Source organism: Ptychodera flava, chromosome 2 (genome assembly GCF_041260155.1).
Source record: "Ptychodera flava strain L36383 chromosome 2, AS_Pfla_20210202, whole genome shotgun sequence".
In the NCBI taxonomy this organism is placed as follows: Eukaryota; Metazoa; Hemichordata; class Enteropneusta; family Ptychoderidae; genus Ptychodera; species Ptychodera flava.
Window position 1 is genome coordinate 30956021 of NC_091929.1, and position 20465 is coordinate 30976485.

Below are 20465 nucleotides of genomic sequence, written 5' to 3' on the forward strand. Positions count from 1 at the left end.
GTGAAAGACTTAAACTTTTGCCTCAGGGAATCTTTCAACCGTTATCTTTCAAAGTCAAGTATAAAAATTGGGGTCTATATTCCTGTAAGCCTGTCTCTTCTCCTCTTCCATCTACATGTACCTCTCACTTATAGTGGAAAAAAATTTCATTCACAGACATATATCATTAACGGAAAGGCAGGAGATATTTTATATCAGTCCACGGTCATTGACACAGATTGTTCAAGTTCCTGGCACAGAGACCTTGAAGTCTACTTTTCGGTACTATTGGTTTAGATGATAGGTGTGCCAGTGCAATGGTCACCTGTGTCAGAGGTGCTGACGTCACAGCTTTCGCACCCTTACACACAGGGTCTAAGAGGATACAAGACACGAAGACATTCTTTAAGAAGAATGCTTGGAATCTTACTCAATTAGCAGACTTGTGTGAGTTCTCTGTACAGGATCCCACAGGAAAGGCCTGGTGTGGAAAGGAACTGATTTTGTCTTGACTAATCGTGGTCCCACAGCGCCAAAGGACTCTTGGTGGCGCCTGCTCAGCGGCACGCTTCGTATCATGGTCGATGACCTAAAACAAGGAAAGCAAAATTTATAATTTACTGTTTCACTATTTCATGTGTTGTTTTTTTAAATGGTCATTGATAATTTCTTTTCCCAATTGTTGAAAAATTCTTACACTTAAGTTTGGGGGATAGAAACAGTTATGGTGACAAAATATAAATCTCTTTGGAACTATGGTGACTAAGACTGTGTGATGTAAATGTGTTTGCTAATTATAGGCACTATACACGGAACAAATCAATTTAGAAGCAGGCAGTCGTACCGCCTTGCCTTTTTGGTAAACACCCTCAGGAGGTACCAGTTCATCTGTTTTTTTTCAATCTGGGTGCATTTCAAATGTTTCTTGCATGGCCTTCATCATTGTTATACATAAAATGTCCATCAGAGCAACGAAGACTGGAAAAGTAGAGTCAATTGTGTTTGCAGTGTATAAGAAAGATTCCCTTATTGCATTTTATGTCTTTGCTGGTATAGTAAGCCAACATCAAAACACACGATATCTGCAGCGCAAAGCTGGTCAGCGTTAACATTATATTCATAAAAAAAGAATTTGCGGTAATATGGAATACTGAGACACTGCAGTGCTGGGCGCAAAAAGATCTTATTAACTACAAGAACAACAAGTTTCTGACTATTGAATAGTTGACATCAAATTGGCTATTAATAATGACATTATTGGGTCATAATGATCACCCGACTTGTTACACTATAAATCTGGTCACAGACAGACCACAAAACTGGCCATAATTGCACCACTGGTCATAACCGAACTGCAAAACCAGACCAGTGGCCATAGCAACACCGACAGTCCTACTCCAAATCATTTTACATGGTCATAAATTACTCTAACTACTCTGTTATTGCCTCCACATTTGTAAGTGCTATTATACCAGCAATGTATGGTGGTACAACGTACAATAACTGTAATGCATGTCAGTGCCGGACTAATTGTCATGCATGTAACACATAATTGTACATCCATCATTACCATGGGTACCACTTGTCATAAGAACAACACTGCATGGTCAGCAATGTTCTGGTCACAATCATTAGTCACAATTACACCAGGGCACAGTTGCTCAGCCTATTCATATCAGCGTGACAGCTGATGAATAACACGAACAAACAGTCTGCCCAGTGGTACATTGACTCAATCAATAAATGTTTAAACTATGGACTGAAACAACTGATAACTATAACCTCTGTCGGAATAGTAGGTATTTGATAATCTTTTATGATATATAAGTATTCATAAATCAATACAAGGCACTAAAACACAGCAAGTTAACTTGCATTATATTTTAAACAAACTTGGGGAGTTAAACAAGAAAATGTAGTTCACATTAAAAAGAAAAATAGTGAATTAGCAATAAGGTGGCTCTTTAAACTTTAGGGTGCAATAATATCTACTCAATATTTGTACTTGAGCTCCCTATGACTTTGTTTGGAATAGCTCCGTTAATTCCTGGGGATCGTTGGACCCATTAATGTAGACTTGCTCCAAGTCTTAGGATATATAAATATCAAAACAGAATAAATTGACGAAATAAACTGCAGCAGACTGTCGCGTTAATGGTAGGCTGACATGCAGATTATGGGGTAAGTGCTATGGCTTGATTGGCCCAGCCAGTAGCAGCTGCCGAGAAAAGCCATGGCGGCAACTGCCGACGAGTCTACCATAAATATAAGGTTCTAAATGAGGAAAATGGGTGAAACCTTAAAAATTCCAAAGAAAGCACATAGACTGCCTTTACTCCAGCCATTGAGTAAAGGTGAGGTTTAACCCTGATTTTTGCTTACACAGTGCATATCATATGCTTTTACTATTACTTGTACAACGGATATTTGGATCATTGCCAAAGACTGAGTTGTACATAAACACCAGTTTGTCTCTCATGGTATTCGAGGAAGACTAAAAATTGAACACTTTTGGTTTCAAGTTCAATGCTTCCATTTACAGGATAGATCAAGCAACACAATTACAATGACTTGATTTCTTTTAATTTGTTGCTGTGCATGGATTGTGTACAAACACTACAATAAGCATTACTTGAGGACATCAGTCATCCCCTACACAAAAATATTATCAGTCTGTCTTCATGTTTTAAAATAAAAAAAAAGTACCTGCAGACAAAATCAGTAACTTCAAAATTGTTTGCTCTTTTCATCCAGCCTACTGACCAACTTTTAAGTGAATGTAATTTGAATTACGCCATTAAATCAAGTATTTATTTGCAGTCTCTTGGATACAGACGACCCCCAGGGCATGGACGTGTCGGCCAAACTCAGTGTAAGTGATTTCTTGCATTGTGTGGCAGAGTAAAAGGCATTTGCATTACAAGGTATTTTGCGTACCATTCAGAGAGCGGCATGTAAGTGAGGTCAGCGTTGTCAGTGTCTATCTGAGCAGGACAGTGACCCCCAACCCTTCGGTGAATCTTAACTGTACTTCAGAATACAAGTACCTTCAGTTAAAAGTACAACGATCAGCTATTCCGACTCGTCATGTTAAAACGCCTTTAACCCTTTCACCACCATGGTTTGTCCCAAATCCATGGTTTTCTATGGTAAAGTTGGACCTGTATACAGGGAACTGGGGGTGAAAAGGTTAAACATCAATGGTACTTATAGGGAGTGTCGTGCAATGTCCTCTAGATTGCATTGGTTTAAATGGTACAAATATGTCCCGTGTTTACACCATAAGTGGGAACACAACAATTGGTCCTCATCACAAAGAATTCATGTGTTAGCAGAATGAATGGACATAAGCTGGAATGTCCTCAAAGGATCAGCTTGAATAAAACAGACAAAAGCCTTATATTACATGACTCTGAGTACAATAATAGCACAGGCTGCATATCTGTGTTTTTATGCAGTAAATTCTGTATCTTCCATCTATTCTTCTCATGAATTTTAATTTGGTCCAAATGCCGAGGAAAAGATCTTGAGCATAGCAACCATATAAAATGTCTAGACTGCACTGATTAAAGGGACAATACAGATATAAAAGTATACAGTCTCTGCATTTCATTGAGCAAATGGAGCTCAGACAGGAGTTGTGGCTCATGCATACAGCTTAAAAACTTAAATTTTCCATTGTACCCATTGTATGAATATCCTTCATGTGCATTTCTGAAGTTAACTGTTTTGAAAAAAAATTGAAAGTCACCAGCCTTTAAAAAAGTAACAGAGGTACACATGTATGGTCAAATACATGTATTATATCTTGCATATAAGCAAACTTCAATTTTCTTATGTTCCCACTGGGTACAGTAGTTAGCACTGTAGTTAGCACAGTTCAATTTAGTTGGTGTAATTCTCACCAATTATGCATTAAATTATGTGCTACAGTGTGCTACACTTTCCGCACTAACGTGCACACATTGTATGCATTGACTTTCATTGCTCTGTTCACAAAACAACACCCAGTAGTCACGCATATGCACCGACTGTGTGTTGTGACTGCTGGCACAATGCTATAAGAGGGCTCGAAATTAACTTTTTTCCCTGGTAGTCCACTTGGGCTACCATTTTCTGAAGTTGGTAGCCCAGTGACAAAGGCTGGTAGCTCATGCATATTTTAGTTTAGGTTTTTTCCATTAACAAGAGAAGAAAAGCTATTTTCCAAGAGTCTGCCCATGAAGTGAATTTGTAAGTCATTTGATGTGAATACTTGCACATCTTTATTACCCAAAGGAAACTGGTATAATTGACGACAGTGACACTAAAAAGTTTGGTGACCTATCATTGCATTGACAACCATTTCATTCTCAGAGTTGCATGCCAATTTTGAAAGTCGTCATGGCAATGACCACCACCTTCTCAGCAGGGCTAAAACAGACCATGGGCTTTCTGTAGTAGGGAGGAGTTTGTGATTGATACATTTTGATCAAAATGCAATGAGAATACGTTTTCATTGGCCATCATTTTCTGTGCCTGTCATCCAAGTACATCAGTTGAGATATTGCAACTTTGTTGCAAAGTTCCATCGCAGGGTCGTCTTTGTAATTTGCAAAACAAAGTCATAGTCTGGCCTTACTGTGTCCAGCTGGGTTTGACTGCATTTAGCTCGTCCAAAAGTGAAAGACCAGACATGGCACGCCAAGTACTGACTGAATTTCATGTCCCAGGCTTTGGTAGTCCATGCGGGCTACCATTTCATGGACTTTGGTAGCCCCAGGGAAAAGTTGGTAGTCTGTGGACGCGGGACTACCGCTAATTTCGAGCCCTGTATAAGGAGGCGTTAAGGGGGTGCAGCACCCAACACAGCGTATTTTACTCAAAAATCACTTTCAGTCTTTCAACCCATGCCATTTTAGAATGAGGATACATAAGGCAAAACAAAATAGTCGTTGTTTCCTACATATACTCTTCTTTCAAGTAAAATATTACATTTCAGAAAATAGCGTCAAGTTTTTGACTTAAATTGATTTTTATCATTAATACCAAAATTGAGATTTTTTAATCCAAATATAAACCAACTTCATCCTTCGAGTAAACTACTGGATGTGGATGCATGCACACACGATGCCGAACTGCTCAAGTTTTCAACGTTTACAGTAACCATATTGAATGTTGAAAAAAGTGTATTCAGGTTTGACATAGACATAAATACATGTCAGTTTTAAGCTGACTGTTTCTAAAATCTGCTCCAGCTGTACCAGCATATATGTACTGAGTATAACTGGCAAATTGCATGGAAGCCATTGTCTAGCTGCCCTAGAAAAGTTACCCAAAGAGCAGAAATCAGGCACTAAGCCAAAGACCCTAAATACAGACTTAACACAGTGAGCAAAAGCATTTGTCTGTATATTTGAAAGTGGTCAAACCAATTGTGTTCAGTAACCCGTGATTTCGCTGTTGTTTCTAGTGATATTGCTCTTGGACAAAAGTCAAAATATCCCCTGTCATTCTACTTTTTTGATGAACCGGGACTTGGGGTACTACGCACTAAAAAGAACAGCCAATAACCTTTTGTGGTTTGGTCTCCATGGACACAAGTGGAATTTTATGTTCATGTTTTGATGTACCAGCAAAGTTAGAAAGTATAACTTAAAACATCAAGTATGGAATTAATGAAACTGCCCTCAAAATTTCTTTGTCGCCCCCTATTTTGATGAATGGGTCACAAATCACCACTTTCAGAAATGTTCAAAGACAATGCTGAATGTACATGTACTTCATAGCACATTTAATATACATTGCATCCGTATGAAATATATAGTTTAACAGTTCACTAAATGTACTCTATGGTATTTAAATTACACTTCAGTGTGTAAAAAATATACTTTAAGTCTACAATGAATATACATGTACCCTTTTGTATGTATTGTATTTGTATTTAAAATATACTTTCACAGTACACTAAACATACTTGATGGTATTTAAGCTACACTCCAGTTGTGTGTAAATTATGTACTTTAACTCTACAACGAATATACCCTATGGTATGTAAAATTAAACAATCTCATTAAATCAGCAGTTTCTACCTCAATATCAGAGCAAAGTGTAACCACTCTGCATTGCAATTTCATTAAATCTATTAAATTTTTAGGAATAGAAATCTGTGATAGTTGAACTCATCAAAGTGTCGATGATTTTTACCCATATACATGTGTATATATATATATATATATATATATATATATATATATATATATATATATATATATATATATATATATATATATAGCTATATGTATATAAAACCACAAATTACTTCAAGTACAAAGTAATAATAATACTTGAAGGAATTTATGCTATTATTTATAATTCTCTGCTTTTAGCATTGAGGACTGTAATTTCCCACAAGGACATTTGTATACTTTATATATATATATATATATATATATATATATATATATATATATATGTGTGTGTGTGTGTGTGTGTGTGTATGTGTGTGTTTGTGTGTGTGAGTTTAGTTTAAACAGAATTACAACAAAACTTACTTGACAGTTATAGGAATATATTGATATGTGCCCTGTTTGATAATTTACAGATAAGACTGTAATATTTCTTAGACATTGCATTGTAACTAATGACTACAGTGATAAAAACTTTTTACAAGGCTATAAGGAGTCAAAGATCAAATTAATTCTTAGCAAGTCTCCTGCTGTCATAAACATCGTTATAACTATTTTTTTATTTACGTTCATTAAATTCTGTCCAAGTTAAGAAATAATTACTATTATTCGATAAAAAAAGACATGCATAAGAAAAAAAATCTAAAGAGTGGAAAAAAATTGCACCTGATTATATTGAGCTTTACATTTTCAACACAACATGCAACTCAATACAATAGCCAATTTGTTGGAAATCATAAAAGTCGAGAAGGTCAAAGGTCAGGCTTTCATATCTGCAAAGCACCTGCTCAAATTTGCTTCATTGATTTCAATTACAACCAGGAAACGGCAAAATGCTTTCACCTTAGCCACATGCTTTCATCGCAAAAATTTATTTCCCTGAAGAAGACGTAGCTTAAAATATCAACTGCCCACTTTGTTCCACTTAATCTACCGGTACAGTCCTATAATTAAAAATTGTCAAAAATAAGAACTGAGATCTCGGTGTTAAAGGCACCACTAGTAAGAATGGCATAATACCTCATGTCTTACTCCTATTTAAGTTATTTGAAATTTTTTCAGTAAAGTACACTGTTATTATGGCTATGACTTAGTAATTCACAATCAGCATTTTATTTCAATTCTTCACATTTCACTATGCGCTCTGACTAACATTAATCGACATACATGTATTCAAGATTTGGAAATGTCCACTGTTGTTTTGATGTCTTACTCAGCATGCGTTTTATATTTGCAGGGTCTTTAAAAATTACTGGCCCTTTAACTTCTGAGTCTAGCATACATTATATCTGCATCAGTTTGTGGGCTAATATTACCAATTGGTGACAAACAGATAAATACATTGTAAGCAGACAAAAATCAAAAACCTACAAGCTATAAAAAATGAGATGATATCTTGTTCATGGTGGTACATCTGAAGAATGTTTGACCAAATTTTGATAATGAAAACCGGGGTTTGCGGTTTTTTTTTTGAGCTCCTCCTAAAACTTAAAATAGAAACTGGACCCCCTAGGATTATGTTGATTTGCAAAATTGTCCGGTGTAGGCCCACTCTTCCTCAGTCTTTCCTTTGTGGAGTAATACTAATAAGTACACATTTTTCAGCTCTACAACTGTACCCTACCATAATTAACTAGTGCAACTGTACAAGTGTATTCTTAACTGGTGGAACTGCAGAAAACTGGGCCCAAACCTTCATGAAAATAAGTGTTTTTAATTCCTTTGGAGGCCATCCACAGTCTTCATAAATTGGACCCCTGCACTAGGCTATTGTTCAGAGTGGGTCAAGTGCATTTAGGTCTTGACAATGAACCTGATTGAATTTGCCTTGGCACATGGCCATGACTTTCCTGCAATTTATGCAAAAAACAGCAAGACTGTACCATTGCAAAGAAATGGGGAGGGGACAAGTACATAAAGGCCTGGGGACTGGACGTTGATGGATAATGACAGATTATACTAAAGTGAACCCCAGCATGGGGAGATATTCTTTGACTTTTTGTCAAGGGTATGAAAAATTTCCACTTGACACCACAGTATTTCACGAGTAAAGCAATGTTTTCACATAAACAAGAGAGTTGAGATGGGAATCTCATATTTCTGCGTATGGTATATTGCAACGGTCAGATTGACCAGAAAGGGACACAAGATACTCTGACGTGCGTTGGTTGGTAACTCTATAAGTCTGCGATGACTCGGCTAAAAAGTGGACGGGATAATGTGTACACTGTAAACAGACGAACAATGTGAGTGAAATGCTATGCTGGAGACAAATGGCCAGAAGTTTGCAAAAGTGACCATGGCACAGCTGACTTTTTGTCAATGTGTATAGCGTTTCAATCTTCCCGTCTGCTGCTATGGATTGGAATATGATTGGGTATCTCCTGATGCTTACTCAGCAAAGATTTCAACACCCAATGAACATATCAAATAAAAAGTGCAAAATATGTCACAAAATTGTAACATATTACAAAAGTATGAAAAATTTTTAAAACTCTTTCAACATAACTAAAGCAGCAGTGCTCAATTAATCCCCGGTTCTCACACTGTAGTGCATTGTGTTTGCTTTGGCTATAATTTATGTGATTTTAATCCTTGTTCTCCTCTGAAAGTTGTGATAACCATTTCATTCAGCGATAAAAAACCTACCCCTTCAATATATACTTAATTTTAGAAATGCAAAAAAATATTTTTGTAAACAAACACTTTCCTGGCCACATGATGTATGACTTTTGAGTGACAGCTAGTACTACTTTGCTCTGTGTTTAACATAGAATATGGCTTGGTGACAGATGTTCTGACTCTCAAACTTTTACAATTCTTTTCTGATCTACCACTTGTGGGGGTTCATTTTAAAGCTCTTGGCATGAAGAAAACTTTTCACTGCCTTAGTTTTGTGAAAATCAAAAATTTTATTTTTCCGTATTGAGTGAACACAGGGATGGCGGCCATTTTGAATTTCAAATATTGGTGAATCTTGGGTAATGTTTCTCTGGTACCAAAATTTGCATGGTAACCTCCGATTGTTATTCTTGATCTTGAAAGAGAATGATTGAAATATTCCTCGGGAAAAGTTTCAGCAAAAGTTTAAGTCTTTCACTTTCGAGGCGCATACTACACTCAGTGTGACAGTTTTTGGACAGGGTAGTGAATTTTGCCCAAAGCCGTTTCATAAATGACGAGCAGTACGAAATCTTATTACCATACCCTTTGAAACTTTATTGTGTTTATCCTAAAACAGTTAACAGGACGGAATTGGTATTTAGGGGTCAAAGTTGCCAAATTTTTCACCCAATGTTGAGTGCGTAGTAATCTGACTGTTATCGCAGTAATCGGACGTCGTATTTGGAATGTGATTATCGGGGCTAAATATTAATATTTTGAACTTCAAACTCCCGATTTTCAATTTCGATGTGTTTAGAAAACTGTTTGTAAAAATATATGCTAAATTAGTTACGTTTAATCCATGGATGACACAACTATATTTTGACGTGTATGGCCCTGAAATATCGGACATGGGCTGTCTCTGTGTGTTTCGGTCGACACCTTGTATCGTACGGTGTGGCTAACTTCGGCAAGTTTGTAGCACCCGAAATAGCTTCTACCGAACAAAAAGCTATCCAAAACGGGACAGCAGCGTCACATGACTTCTAAAACGCTATCAATACAGAGCGAACTGAGTACAACGAACAGCACATGTGTCATTAAATGTCCGAAAACTGAGGTCGTCCGAAAACTGTCACACTGAGTGTACCAGTACCTTGAAAAGACCAGAAAACCTAGCTGGCACTGTTTTTGGATTTTTTCCCTGCAATATTATGCCTATCAGCAGTTACAGCTTACAAATTTGACAATGTAATTATTGCCTACATGGAACTTGTTGGAGATAATTGTATCTATGCAACATTCATAATTTGAATACAATCGAAACATCATACCAAATATGCTTTTAACATACCGGTACACAGCGAAAAATATTACTTCAGCAACCACAGACCTCTTAAACCTTTGAGTACCAAAATCAACTTTTGTTGCCTTTATTTTTGGAATACATTGCTAACAATATTTTTAGATGTTGACAATTTTTTCAGACTTTTTCTCAAAATTTTGTTCAAAAATTGCAACAAATGAAAGTTATGGCGAATTGGTCCAAAAACACCCAAAAAAATACAGCAAACTTTAGAAAATTGCTAAAATGTTATGCTGAAATTTTGGTGGGAAAAATTACAGCACTCAAAGGGTTAATATGCCATGCTATTGATTGATTCATTTGGTATTATCATTAAGGTAGTACATGTACCGGTATGTCCTCCTATACTTTTCTTCAAACTTGTTTTAACCATTCTCAACCATTCTCTTTCAAAATCAAGAATAAAATCAGTGGTAACCATCCAAATTATGTTACTATAGAAACAAATTACCTTAAATTAGCGATATTTTCAATATGGCCGCCATCCCTGCATTAACTCTATGGAAAAAATCCGAAATTTCTCAAAAGTAGGATTGTAAAATTCATATTAATTTCAAAAGCTTCAAATTGAGCCCATATACAAGTCCTAGATCATTAAAATATTGTAAAAATTTGACAGTTCAAATATCCACCCACGAGGCACATTCTTCCTTAATATCAAGTGTCTCATATTTACCCTTTTCCACACAATGTGAAAACAAATGTGTGACCCGAGATTCAAATGGCCAATGCAAACCATAGACTGACCAGGGAAGAAGAATTGAGTCAGGAATAAACATTTCTAAGAGACAGGGGTAACTTCCGTGGATTACAATAAGACTTTAGTAAATATTGATTGTTGGGGCTACAGGTATAGAGACAAAGTCATCTCAACAATGAAGTCATTCTCAGAAAGAACAATGTATCAGTCCTAATCTGACTTAACTCCACATAGCAATACCATGGCCACAACTGTCATTCCACAAAAGGTTGCATTATAATCTGTATAAAGACTGCAATGTCATCCACATACTGTATTGTGCATGCACTATACCGGTAGACTAGTGACCAGGAATTAAGGCAGTATGCACTTCAAAACTAAAAGACTTTGTTCAAATTTCGAGGAAACTTCAAACCATTCTTACTCAAATTTGAGAAAAGTGTTTGGGGTAACAATGCAAATTTTGAATTAAGAGAAGTTTGCATTTGAAATTAAAATTTACTGATATTTCGAATTCAAAATGGTTGCCATAAACCTGTGTTAACTCAATTTGGAAAAAACGGAATTTTTAATTCTCACAAAAAAATTCAGTGAAAACTTTGTTCACCCGACAGGCTTTAGAATAAGCTGGTCTACACAAATGGCAGACTATAAAACAATTGTAAAAAAATCTGAGAATGAAAAACTCCCTATGTCAAAGGTGCATTCTACTCAAAGGTAGGTCACTCCTCAAAAATGAAAGACAAACTTTTGCTCGAACATTTCTCAAGCAAACTTCAAACAATTCTCTTTTAAAACCAGGAATAAAAATCGTCGGTCACCGTGCAAATTTTGGTCGTAGAGAAACAAATTACCCGACATTTACAGATATTTGAAATTCAAAATGGCCGCCATCTCTGAGTTATCTCTACGATTAAAACGAGATTCCCGATTTTCACAAAAAGAAGCCAGTAAAACTTTATTTACTCCAAGGGCTTCAAAGTGAGCCCCCACAAGTGGTCAGCCAAAAGAACTTTGTGAAAGTTTGAGTCCAAAATCTTTTCCTGGGTCGCATTCTCTCTTGATGCACTTATGACTGCACTTTATTTTGGACATTCACAATTATATGGCCTGTATATGGTGAGGATGCTTGAAAAAAACTCCTACGCCTATGAATAAGGCTGTGTCACAGGGTTATGCTGACTTACCTGAAGTTTTTAGCTTGGTAAGGCATAGGATCTGGATTAAACTGGTTTGCAGTGTCTGTGTTGTCGTCAACTATCGTACTAGCAGCAGTCGTAGTCGCTTCTTGTTGTTTCCGTCGACCATAATTGGAGGACATCTGGAAAAAATGTCAAGAAGCACATTCATTAAACCAAACTGCAGGCAACAATGATGATGAAAAGTCTGCCCTATTTTTGCTAAATGATTTATCGACATTGTTTGCAGTGGAAGTTAAATACAGATGAGATCTAGTCACTCATTATTAATTGACAAAATTGCTTAATTACTCATTTGTCAATCAAACAATCAATTGGTGTATCTACCATAAGGCCAAAGTAATTAAATTCTTTGTTTTGCGTCCACTCTAAATGGGAAAAGGTACGCGTCTAAGCGGCTGAAAAACACACACAAGAAAATTAACACAATATAATTTGATTGCAGCAAATAAAAAATGGTAACAAAATTTTAGTTCAGAAAAGCTAACCGGTCATGTCCTAAAATTTCCTATTCAAATACATTGTGTGTGTTTTTCATGAAAACCTTAAAAGCCTACGGGAATGGGGACGCAAAACAAAGAATTTAATTACTTTGGCCGAAGTACACATTCCCACTAACAAATTCACAATGACAAAAAGACAGATCCAAACAAATATGCAAATCTTAAAAAAATTAAGCATCACTTTCCTTAATCTTTGAAGATTTTAGTCCGCCATAAAACTATGTAAAGAAATTTGATGTCTTCACCAAAATTTTTCTCAAAACTTTAGCAATTTTACTCTTTAACTTCAATTGGGCAATTATATTCTTTCTGTTTTTACCCAGTGTATGTCTATACTGTAACTGGAAATGTGTTATTCATCAACACCTCCGTTCTGTTTGTTTGTTTACCATTAGTTTCTATGACTGTCTGTTCAGGAATGGTATGCCCTCAAGTGGTGATACATTATCCAGTATCACATTAAGAGGTCAAAGGTCAAAGAAATGCCTCAAATCATTTAAATGCCGAGTTGATTGTAATGTGTTAGAGCTACTTACAAGTCATATTTTATCTCTTATCATTTGCTAAAATCTGAAAACTCCCTCTGAAAAAGCAACTTCTACAGATGGCAAAGTTAACATAGCAAAGTTCAATATGGAAATTTATGGCAAAAACGTATTTTTCATAAATTTCATGATTTTATTTAGCACTCAACAAGCACTTGTAAAAACCTATCTATTTAGCTCTATTTGCATTAATAAGGCATTAATGCAATTGCTCACATCACATATTATCACAGAATTTTGAGCAGTACTTTGTATATTTTCATTTAAAGGCATGTTTTGTCACCAGATTGTCTCATCAGAAAATTTACCCACAAGATTACAATTTCAATGGAAAACAAAAGGCTATCACACCTCCATAATCCTCTTTTTATTTTTAATCCTTTTTATCCGCTCATGTTATTATTTTAGACCCTGAAGAAGACCTCCTGTGTGTGGTCGAAACGTTGGTTTTTAAATAAAGGCTTAACCGTAGACTACCGGACTTGTCTCCTTTACCTAACTCAAGATACCCTATTTCGAGTCCATGTCTCTAAACTGGTGCATCCTCTTTGTAGTTGGACTGAGTGCAGTTTCGCTCCTAACACCCTCTTATAGACTAGAACAAAGGCGATCCCAGGGATCGCGAACAGTGCCTTTAAACATAACAAAAATCAATGTCTTCAAAGCACTTTACCATTTCACAGTCAACTTTAATAGTACCACCCATTCTTAAGGTCATCTTATCTAAGGATTAATCCTATGACAAATAAACATCTTTTGTTTGTTTCCCTGACAAAGAGACTATAACAATAGCAGTTTTGGCTATTTTTACTAGGTCTTTTCTATTTACTATGTCTTTATTGTCTTGTCAGAGACGCTGCTAAAGTCCAAAAATGTGCAGCACTTGATATCTAAATTTATTCCCTAACTCAGAATCTGCATTTTGCTACACTGCTGGTAGTGGTACTTAGGTAACATAAACAGCTTGTAATCTAATACACAGGAAAGGTTTCTAGAAGTTTGATCAACATTGTGAACATAATTTTCACTGCTATGTAACACAAAATTTATTATTCCACTGGCATTTGGATTATTATGTAGTCAAATGAATCAATTTCATCACCATAAGTGCAGTCACAACTACTTTGGACAGTTTGAAATAAATTATCATTTTGTCCAAGATCTTTTATTTGCATTTTGTACTCTTACACCCCCATTCACTGATGTAACTGTCCAAAGTCCCATATGGAACTGTGAGCTGTGCAATGTTGCTTTGGGAAAACAGAGGCCCGTGGGGTTTAACTAATTTTGAAAGTGAAGGTGAACTATGATTTCAACACTACCTGTGGAAAAGAAAAATCTTTCAGCAATTGAATCACAGCTGATAATTTTTATCTGTAAAAATTATTTCTGTTTATATGAACATCATTGGTTTGTAAATATCTTAAAATAATGCTAAATATTCAGTGCATGATTTGTACACGCAATAAGTTTGATTCAAAATAGTGTCACTGTTCTTTAAAAAATATGAAATATATCTGTGTGTGTGTATATAAATAATATAAATATATTTATCTATATATATATTTACTGTGGCACCATTTTGAATCAAACTTATTGCTGTTACATATATATATCATATATATGGCCAGGGTCAAATTTCTTAAAAATCACCATGGCTGCTAAACATGTTTTTAGCAATTATTGCAAGTTGCAAGTTTTTTTTCTCCAATTTGACCATTCCCTCCTATGATCTATTGGTCCATCCCTTTGTAATAAGCTACAAGTAATAATACAATTTCAGGTATTTATCAGAAATAAATGTTTGGAACTGTAACTTTTCCAAACTGCAATCCTCGCCCCACAATACATTGAGGTTACATTTTGCAAAAGTTGTGTACAACGGAATGATGTTATTTGACTTAATGATCTATTTGATGACGGCATTCCATTTTTCTGCTGACAGAACAACCTGCTCATTTTATTTTGAAGAGCAAATAGACACAATGGTTGCCGTGCACAGAGGAAAACTTGATTGGGAATTTTCCACATGACTAAACTGCTATACCAGTGTTGACGAACACCCCCAACATTTACTCAAACCATCTATGACGTCCAAAATCTTTTATTTGAATTGTGTTAGACAAATGTCTGTGTTGACGCTACAGGAAAAGTTGAAAAAAAAATTGACCATTATTTGGCCGGTAGTAAAACATTTAGTGTTTGCACAGAGTAGGTGTGGATGAAAAAAATCTGTTAAATGTAATTCTGAGAGTCTTCGCTTGATATTTAATTTGTTTTGCATGAATGCTTGTTTTGCATGAATGCATAATGAAGCAAAGCAGTCAATTGTTTGAAATTGCATGCTCTGTTGCCTTGCTAAACTTTCTGGCAAAAAGTCTGTCAGAGCCGATAGCACTATTTGCTATCGTAGATTTGTTACTAAATATAGAAAATATGCGCAACATTGGCTTCAGTAGATCAAATTTTGGATAAATTTTGTATGTCTTGCTCCTTTTTAATCAGTACAATCATGTTCACATCCATTGACATTTTATTTTTGTGGCTTTTGATCACAATATCAGCATGAGAAAGAAAGATTTTTTTCAACTTGAATTTCTGCAAGCTCTGTCCACTCAAAAACATTAAGTCAAATGCTTGAACATAAAACTTTCATTCTATATAACCATCCTTCCCAAAATCTAATGATTCCTCAGTGTCAGTCGTTTAATTAAACGGGCATGTTTTTTATCAGCTGTATTACATCTGTGAGCAAACTGACTAACTGTGCACAACTTTCAAAGGAGAACAAAGGACTAAAATCACATAAACAGACTGTCAGTCAATGAGAACCAGGGATTGAGGACTGCCCCTTTAACGCCACTGTTGTCAATCCCTAATCCTCACAGTGCTTGTTGACATTGACTAGATAAGAAATGTGAGTCCTTTATTTTTCTCTGAGAAAGTTGGGGCCAGTTTGTCAATATACTCAGAGATAAAGCTGATATCCCCTGTAAAAAAACAAAAATGCACATCTTCATCGAATCTAAGACCTGTCTATCATAGTGAAGGGATATCCATTTTGCCCAGAGAGTGCCACCAGCCGATTTTTTCCCAGAAACCGTGAAAGTCCTACTGAGTGGCAGATATGGTGTAATATATGATGTAATTTGTGTAGCAGACATAAACAGTTGTAAGTCTTAAGTGTTTTAACAGACTGAAATTACATGTACATAGCAAAGGGCGAGCGGACTTTAATCACAGGATTGATCAAATAATTAGGAGAATGTTTTATTTTCATGTATCAATCAAATGTATTGAGTATATCTGGCAATGGTATATCTCCTGAGATATCAGGCAATCAAGGTAGACCTTTGAACTCTGGTAACAACAGTATCTGGGTTGTTCAAATGAAGAAGTCTGAGTTCTAGGACCAGATAACTGATTTTCAACTTAATGGTTGGCTAGCAAACTGGGTTTGTGTGTGGTTAGAAACGACAACATCATGCAGAGCTAACAATTTTGAAAAAAATAATTTTAACCCTTTGAGCGCCAAAACCAATTTTTGTCGCCTTTAAAAAATATATCCCAGTCAATTTTCTAAAGATTTTTGCCAAAATTTTGATAAGAAACTATAGCCGATCAAATGCGATGACCATTTGGTTAAAAATTATCAAAAAAATTACAGAAAAATTCATAAAAATTGGTAAAATGTTGCACTAAAATTTTGGTGGGAAAAATTACTGCACTCATAGGGTTTAGAGCTGAAAAAATATTGATCCAAAATATACACAGTTATGAAATATCAACATCTGTGACAAAAATCATATGAGGAGGAGAATTTGTGTAGTTTTTGTGATTTCTTAATGTGTCTCTTTAACTCCAGGAAACATTGTTCGAAATTTGGTGAGTAAAAAATACCTGAACCAAACTATGGTAAATGATTAATCAACTGCTTTTTACTTAAACCCATGCATTTTTGATGTCTCTCTAAACTACAAAGGCGTCATTAAGTTCATTGAGGAATTTGAAAAACAGACCACTTGTTACCTCTCAGAATCTGCTCTTTTCAGTTTATAACATGGTCTTCCTGAATCGTAAACAATCATGAATATATTCGGAAAAATTTCATTTGTACTTTTGTTTTGTTTTACCTGTGCAAGCCTGGTCTATTTTATCTTCATTCTGAACATCGCAAGCCACTAAAAGCATTTTGAAAATAAAAGTTTTAAATTTTTCATGCAACTACTCTATTATTTACATTTCCTGTCAGAAAAACAGTCTAAGCTTACCTATTTCATGTTTTGAATTCAACTTTATGCAAATTATCTTTCAGTTTTTATGTCTCCCCTTCCCCATGTCCAATTTATCATGGATACAGCTTTATTAGTATTATTTATGGGCAGGTAGGGTATTTAGAACAGGCCAGGGGTGGGGGTTTGGGGGATCGGGGGTAATGGAATTTTCACCCAATCTTCTTACCTTCACAACATCAATAGTAACATAAATTAATGATAATACCTACAGGCATGCTATATGCTAAATAGTTTTTTAAATGCAAGAAAATGAGCATTAAAAAAAAAATTCAAAAGGCTTTCATTGTGAGTATGTAGGCAAATGATGCTCTCTTTTCTCACTTTTTCAGGCAATTACAAACTTCATTGTCAAACAGAAGTTTTATTCTAAAAAGCGATATATGTATAGACGTTTCATTTTGAGGTATTTTGCAGTAGCACCTGCTTGTAGGTGACTAACACTCTGAAGGTCTCCTGTCATCAATGTCCAGTTATTGTCCCGAGTTCTTGGCATTGAAATTTCCGGGCTTCTCGGCTTTGAATTGTACCGGCGCCTTGACAACAAATTGAAAAGATAGCCCTGCCTTGACTGAATCCGTGAAAGGTTTGTAACACCCAAAAGAATCATAATATGTTAATGCACCACATAGTGATCAAATGCTGTGAAAAATCACGGTACCGTGGAAAAAATGTAGGATTAAATTTTTCCCCAGTCGTTGGAAGTCTACGAAGCTAACGTTTATCGTATATGATGAAATATTTTGTGGGCTTTCCTGAGCTAGACTTTAACCAGTTCAATGGCTGTTTATGGAACAAAGCTGGGATTAGATGTGACAAGTAAATCGGTAATTTATGAACTCTTTACACGGTCACAAGTGTAAATGTCAGGGAAGCTATTGAAATCACCCTTCCTACCTTCGGCAGCCTGGCAGTCCGTATACTTGTGGCTTCTCGCCGATAGTCCGTCTTCGTTGTGGCGCTTGAGAGTTCAACCAGTCTTGGTAGCCGATCGAAATCCGTGTGCGGCGTGGATTTGTTGAGGGACACACCTGAATCGTGTGATTTGGTCGGCGACGGGCTGTACAGGTGCTGTAGATTCGGCATATTGGCGATGGACGGGAACACCTGTTTGCCTTGCTCGCCGTTGACATTCATGCTGTCCGTGACATGATCGGACATGGTCCGAACCAGTTCCATTTGAGCTATCTAAAATGGGTGAAATTGAATTAAAGTCCGCGGTCGCGATCACTGATGAAAACCCCGTCGGCAGGAAGCATAGGCAAGTCGAAGTGTGTTCGTGAAGTTTTCGCCAATGGGTAGCTACAGCGAGTTCGTGTGTGTTGTTATCGCATACAGACACACTACTTCCGTTCTGGCTCGGTGAAAATCTCCCCAAAATTGCAGTAATCTTGACTTAATGGACGGCACAGTGTCGCATAATATACTCACAAGGAACTCGGCTTCAAGAATTAACCCATGGTCTTGCTTATACCGCCCAAAAATCTCAAGAAACTAATGTGAACTGGAGAATCGCCTTTAGTTGTGTGATTTGATACCCAGTAACGGCGCGTACGAGCGACCCCTATGGGCATGCGTAATAGCATGTTAATGTATGCAAATACACTCCGATCAATTATATTTCTAACTTCTATTGTGCCGTATATCCCCTCGAGTCGATAACCAAATTGTTTATATTTAAATAATCAACCCTAGACGACAAAATAAACATAACCCGACCGCTCCGCTTCCCCGTACACGACACGAGGCGACTGCTTCGTGCTGGCTGGGCTAGCCATGTCAAAGTCAGGCCGGGTCACCACCTGTTGATCATAGCTGCCGATGCTAACTTCGTTGCCATGGTTAAGGTCCCGCTATATGCAGATATGCAACTTAGACAGTCTGTTTGCTCCTCAATCAGCCATGTGGTGCGTCGTAAGCGTCGATCCCATCTGTTGTTCGGCCATTAACTTGGAGTTGAAACGACAAAGGAGAAATAAAAATATAATATAAAACTGAAAAAAGTTTCTTAAATAAGGCTATCACTACATTACCCTTCAAAGGGTATTGCCCCCATGTTTTTCGATTGAAGCAACTTTACACCTAAACCATTTTTCTGCAGTTTCTGATCAAGGAAAATTCAAAGAGCAAAGTATGGAATTAGAGGGAAAAACAACGTGACTCGTTGAACTTATATCTGAAATTAAACGGGTACCATAGCAGTATCTGTGTTAACTGTAGGGGTTTTCACTTTATTTGCACGGGCTTGAAATCGAGTTCACACAACTTGAAGCAGCTGACCAAATACTATTGTGGAACTTTGAGTGCCCAAAAACTTTCCCAGAAGTCCATTCAACCTTTAAATAATTATTGGAGGTGATGCTTTTATTTTCGTGACAGAACGTGACAAACGGATCATGTTCTTCCACCATGGCAAATTTTAGCCATAATTTGACCTCTTAAAAAGGCAAAGAAACAATGAAAGCAGTGTAAAAGTGGCTGATACTGCAAAATAAGATTGCATAATCTTGTTTTTTTTTCAGTTTTATTGAGTCTAAACATTGTAGGACAAGAAAATATAATTATTCTGTTACCAAATCAAGAGGAAAAATCAGCACGCAAATTTAGTACAAGAGAAATAAATTTACTAATATTTGCAATTCAAAATGATCGCCATCTCCGAGTTAACTCTTTGTTTTGATTTTCACAAAATACAGTGAAAATTATTTTCACTCTGAGAGCTTGAAAATGAGTCCCAACGAGTGGTAGACCAGAAAAAAGAATTGTACACATTTTAGAGTGAATACCTGTCCCCAAGGCGCATTCTACCTTAAAGCATTTTCATCCCTTGCAGCACACTGCAAATATGTTATTACTATTCTTTTCCTTCTTACCTTGCTCTCTAAATTCATGATACATTCAAGTTCACACACCCGAGGCCCATTTTTCAAATTTAAACCCTTACTCAAGTGCACACTTATTTTTTTCTTTGTTTTAAAGCATTTTCGTCCATCAGTACTAAATTCTCTTCATCAGATAAAGCGATCAATTGCACCACACTGTCTGATGTTTTCATGAATTTTTCATATTTGTTTTTCTTTTCTTTTTGTTCTATGAAAGTTGAAACATCT

General features: G+C 36.2%; 1 protein-coding gene across 1 annotated transcript in view; it reads right to left on the bottom strand.

Annotated features, from left to right (window-relative positions):
* Positions 1–18914, bottom strand: part of LOC139119007 (uncharacterized) — a 36077-nt gene extending 17163 nt beyond the window's left edge. Inside the window, exons 1-3 of the mRNA XM_070682621.1 lie at positions 18253–18914; positions 12004–12137; positions 410–568 (exon numbers count right to left, since the gene is read on the bottom strand). Of these exons, the coding sequence (XP_070538722.1) occupies positions 410–568; positions 12004–12137; positions 18253–18534 (575 nt within the window). The 5' untranslated portion in view covers positions 18535–18914. The remainder of the gene's footprint in view (positions 1–409; positions 569–12003; positions 12138–18252) is intronic.
* Between the last annotated feature and the right edge of the window lie 1551 nt (positions 18915–20465).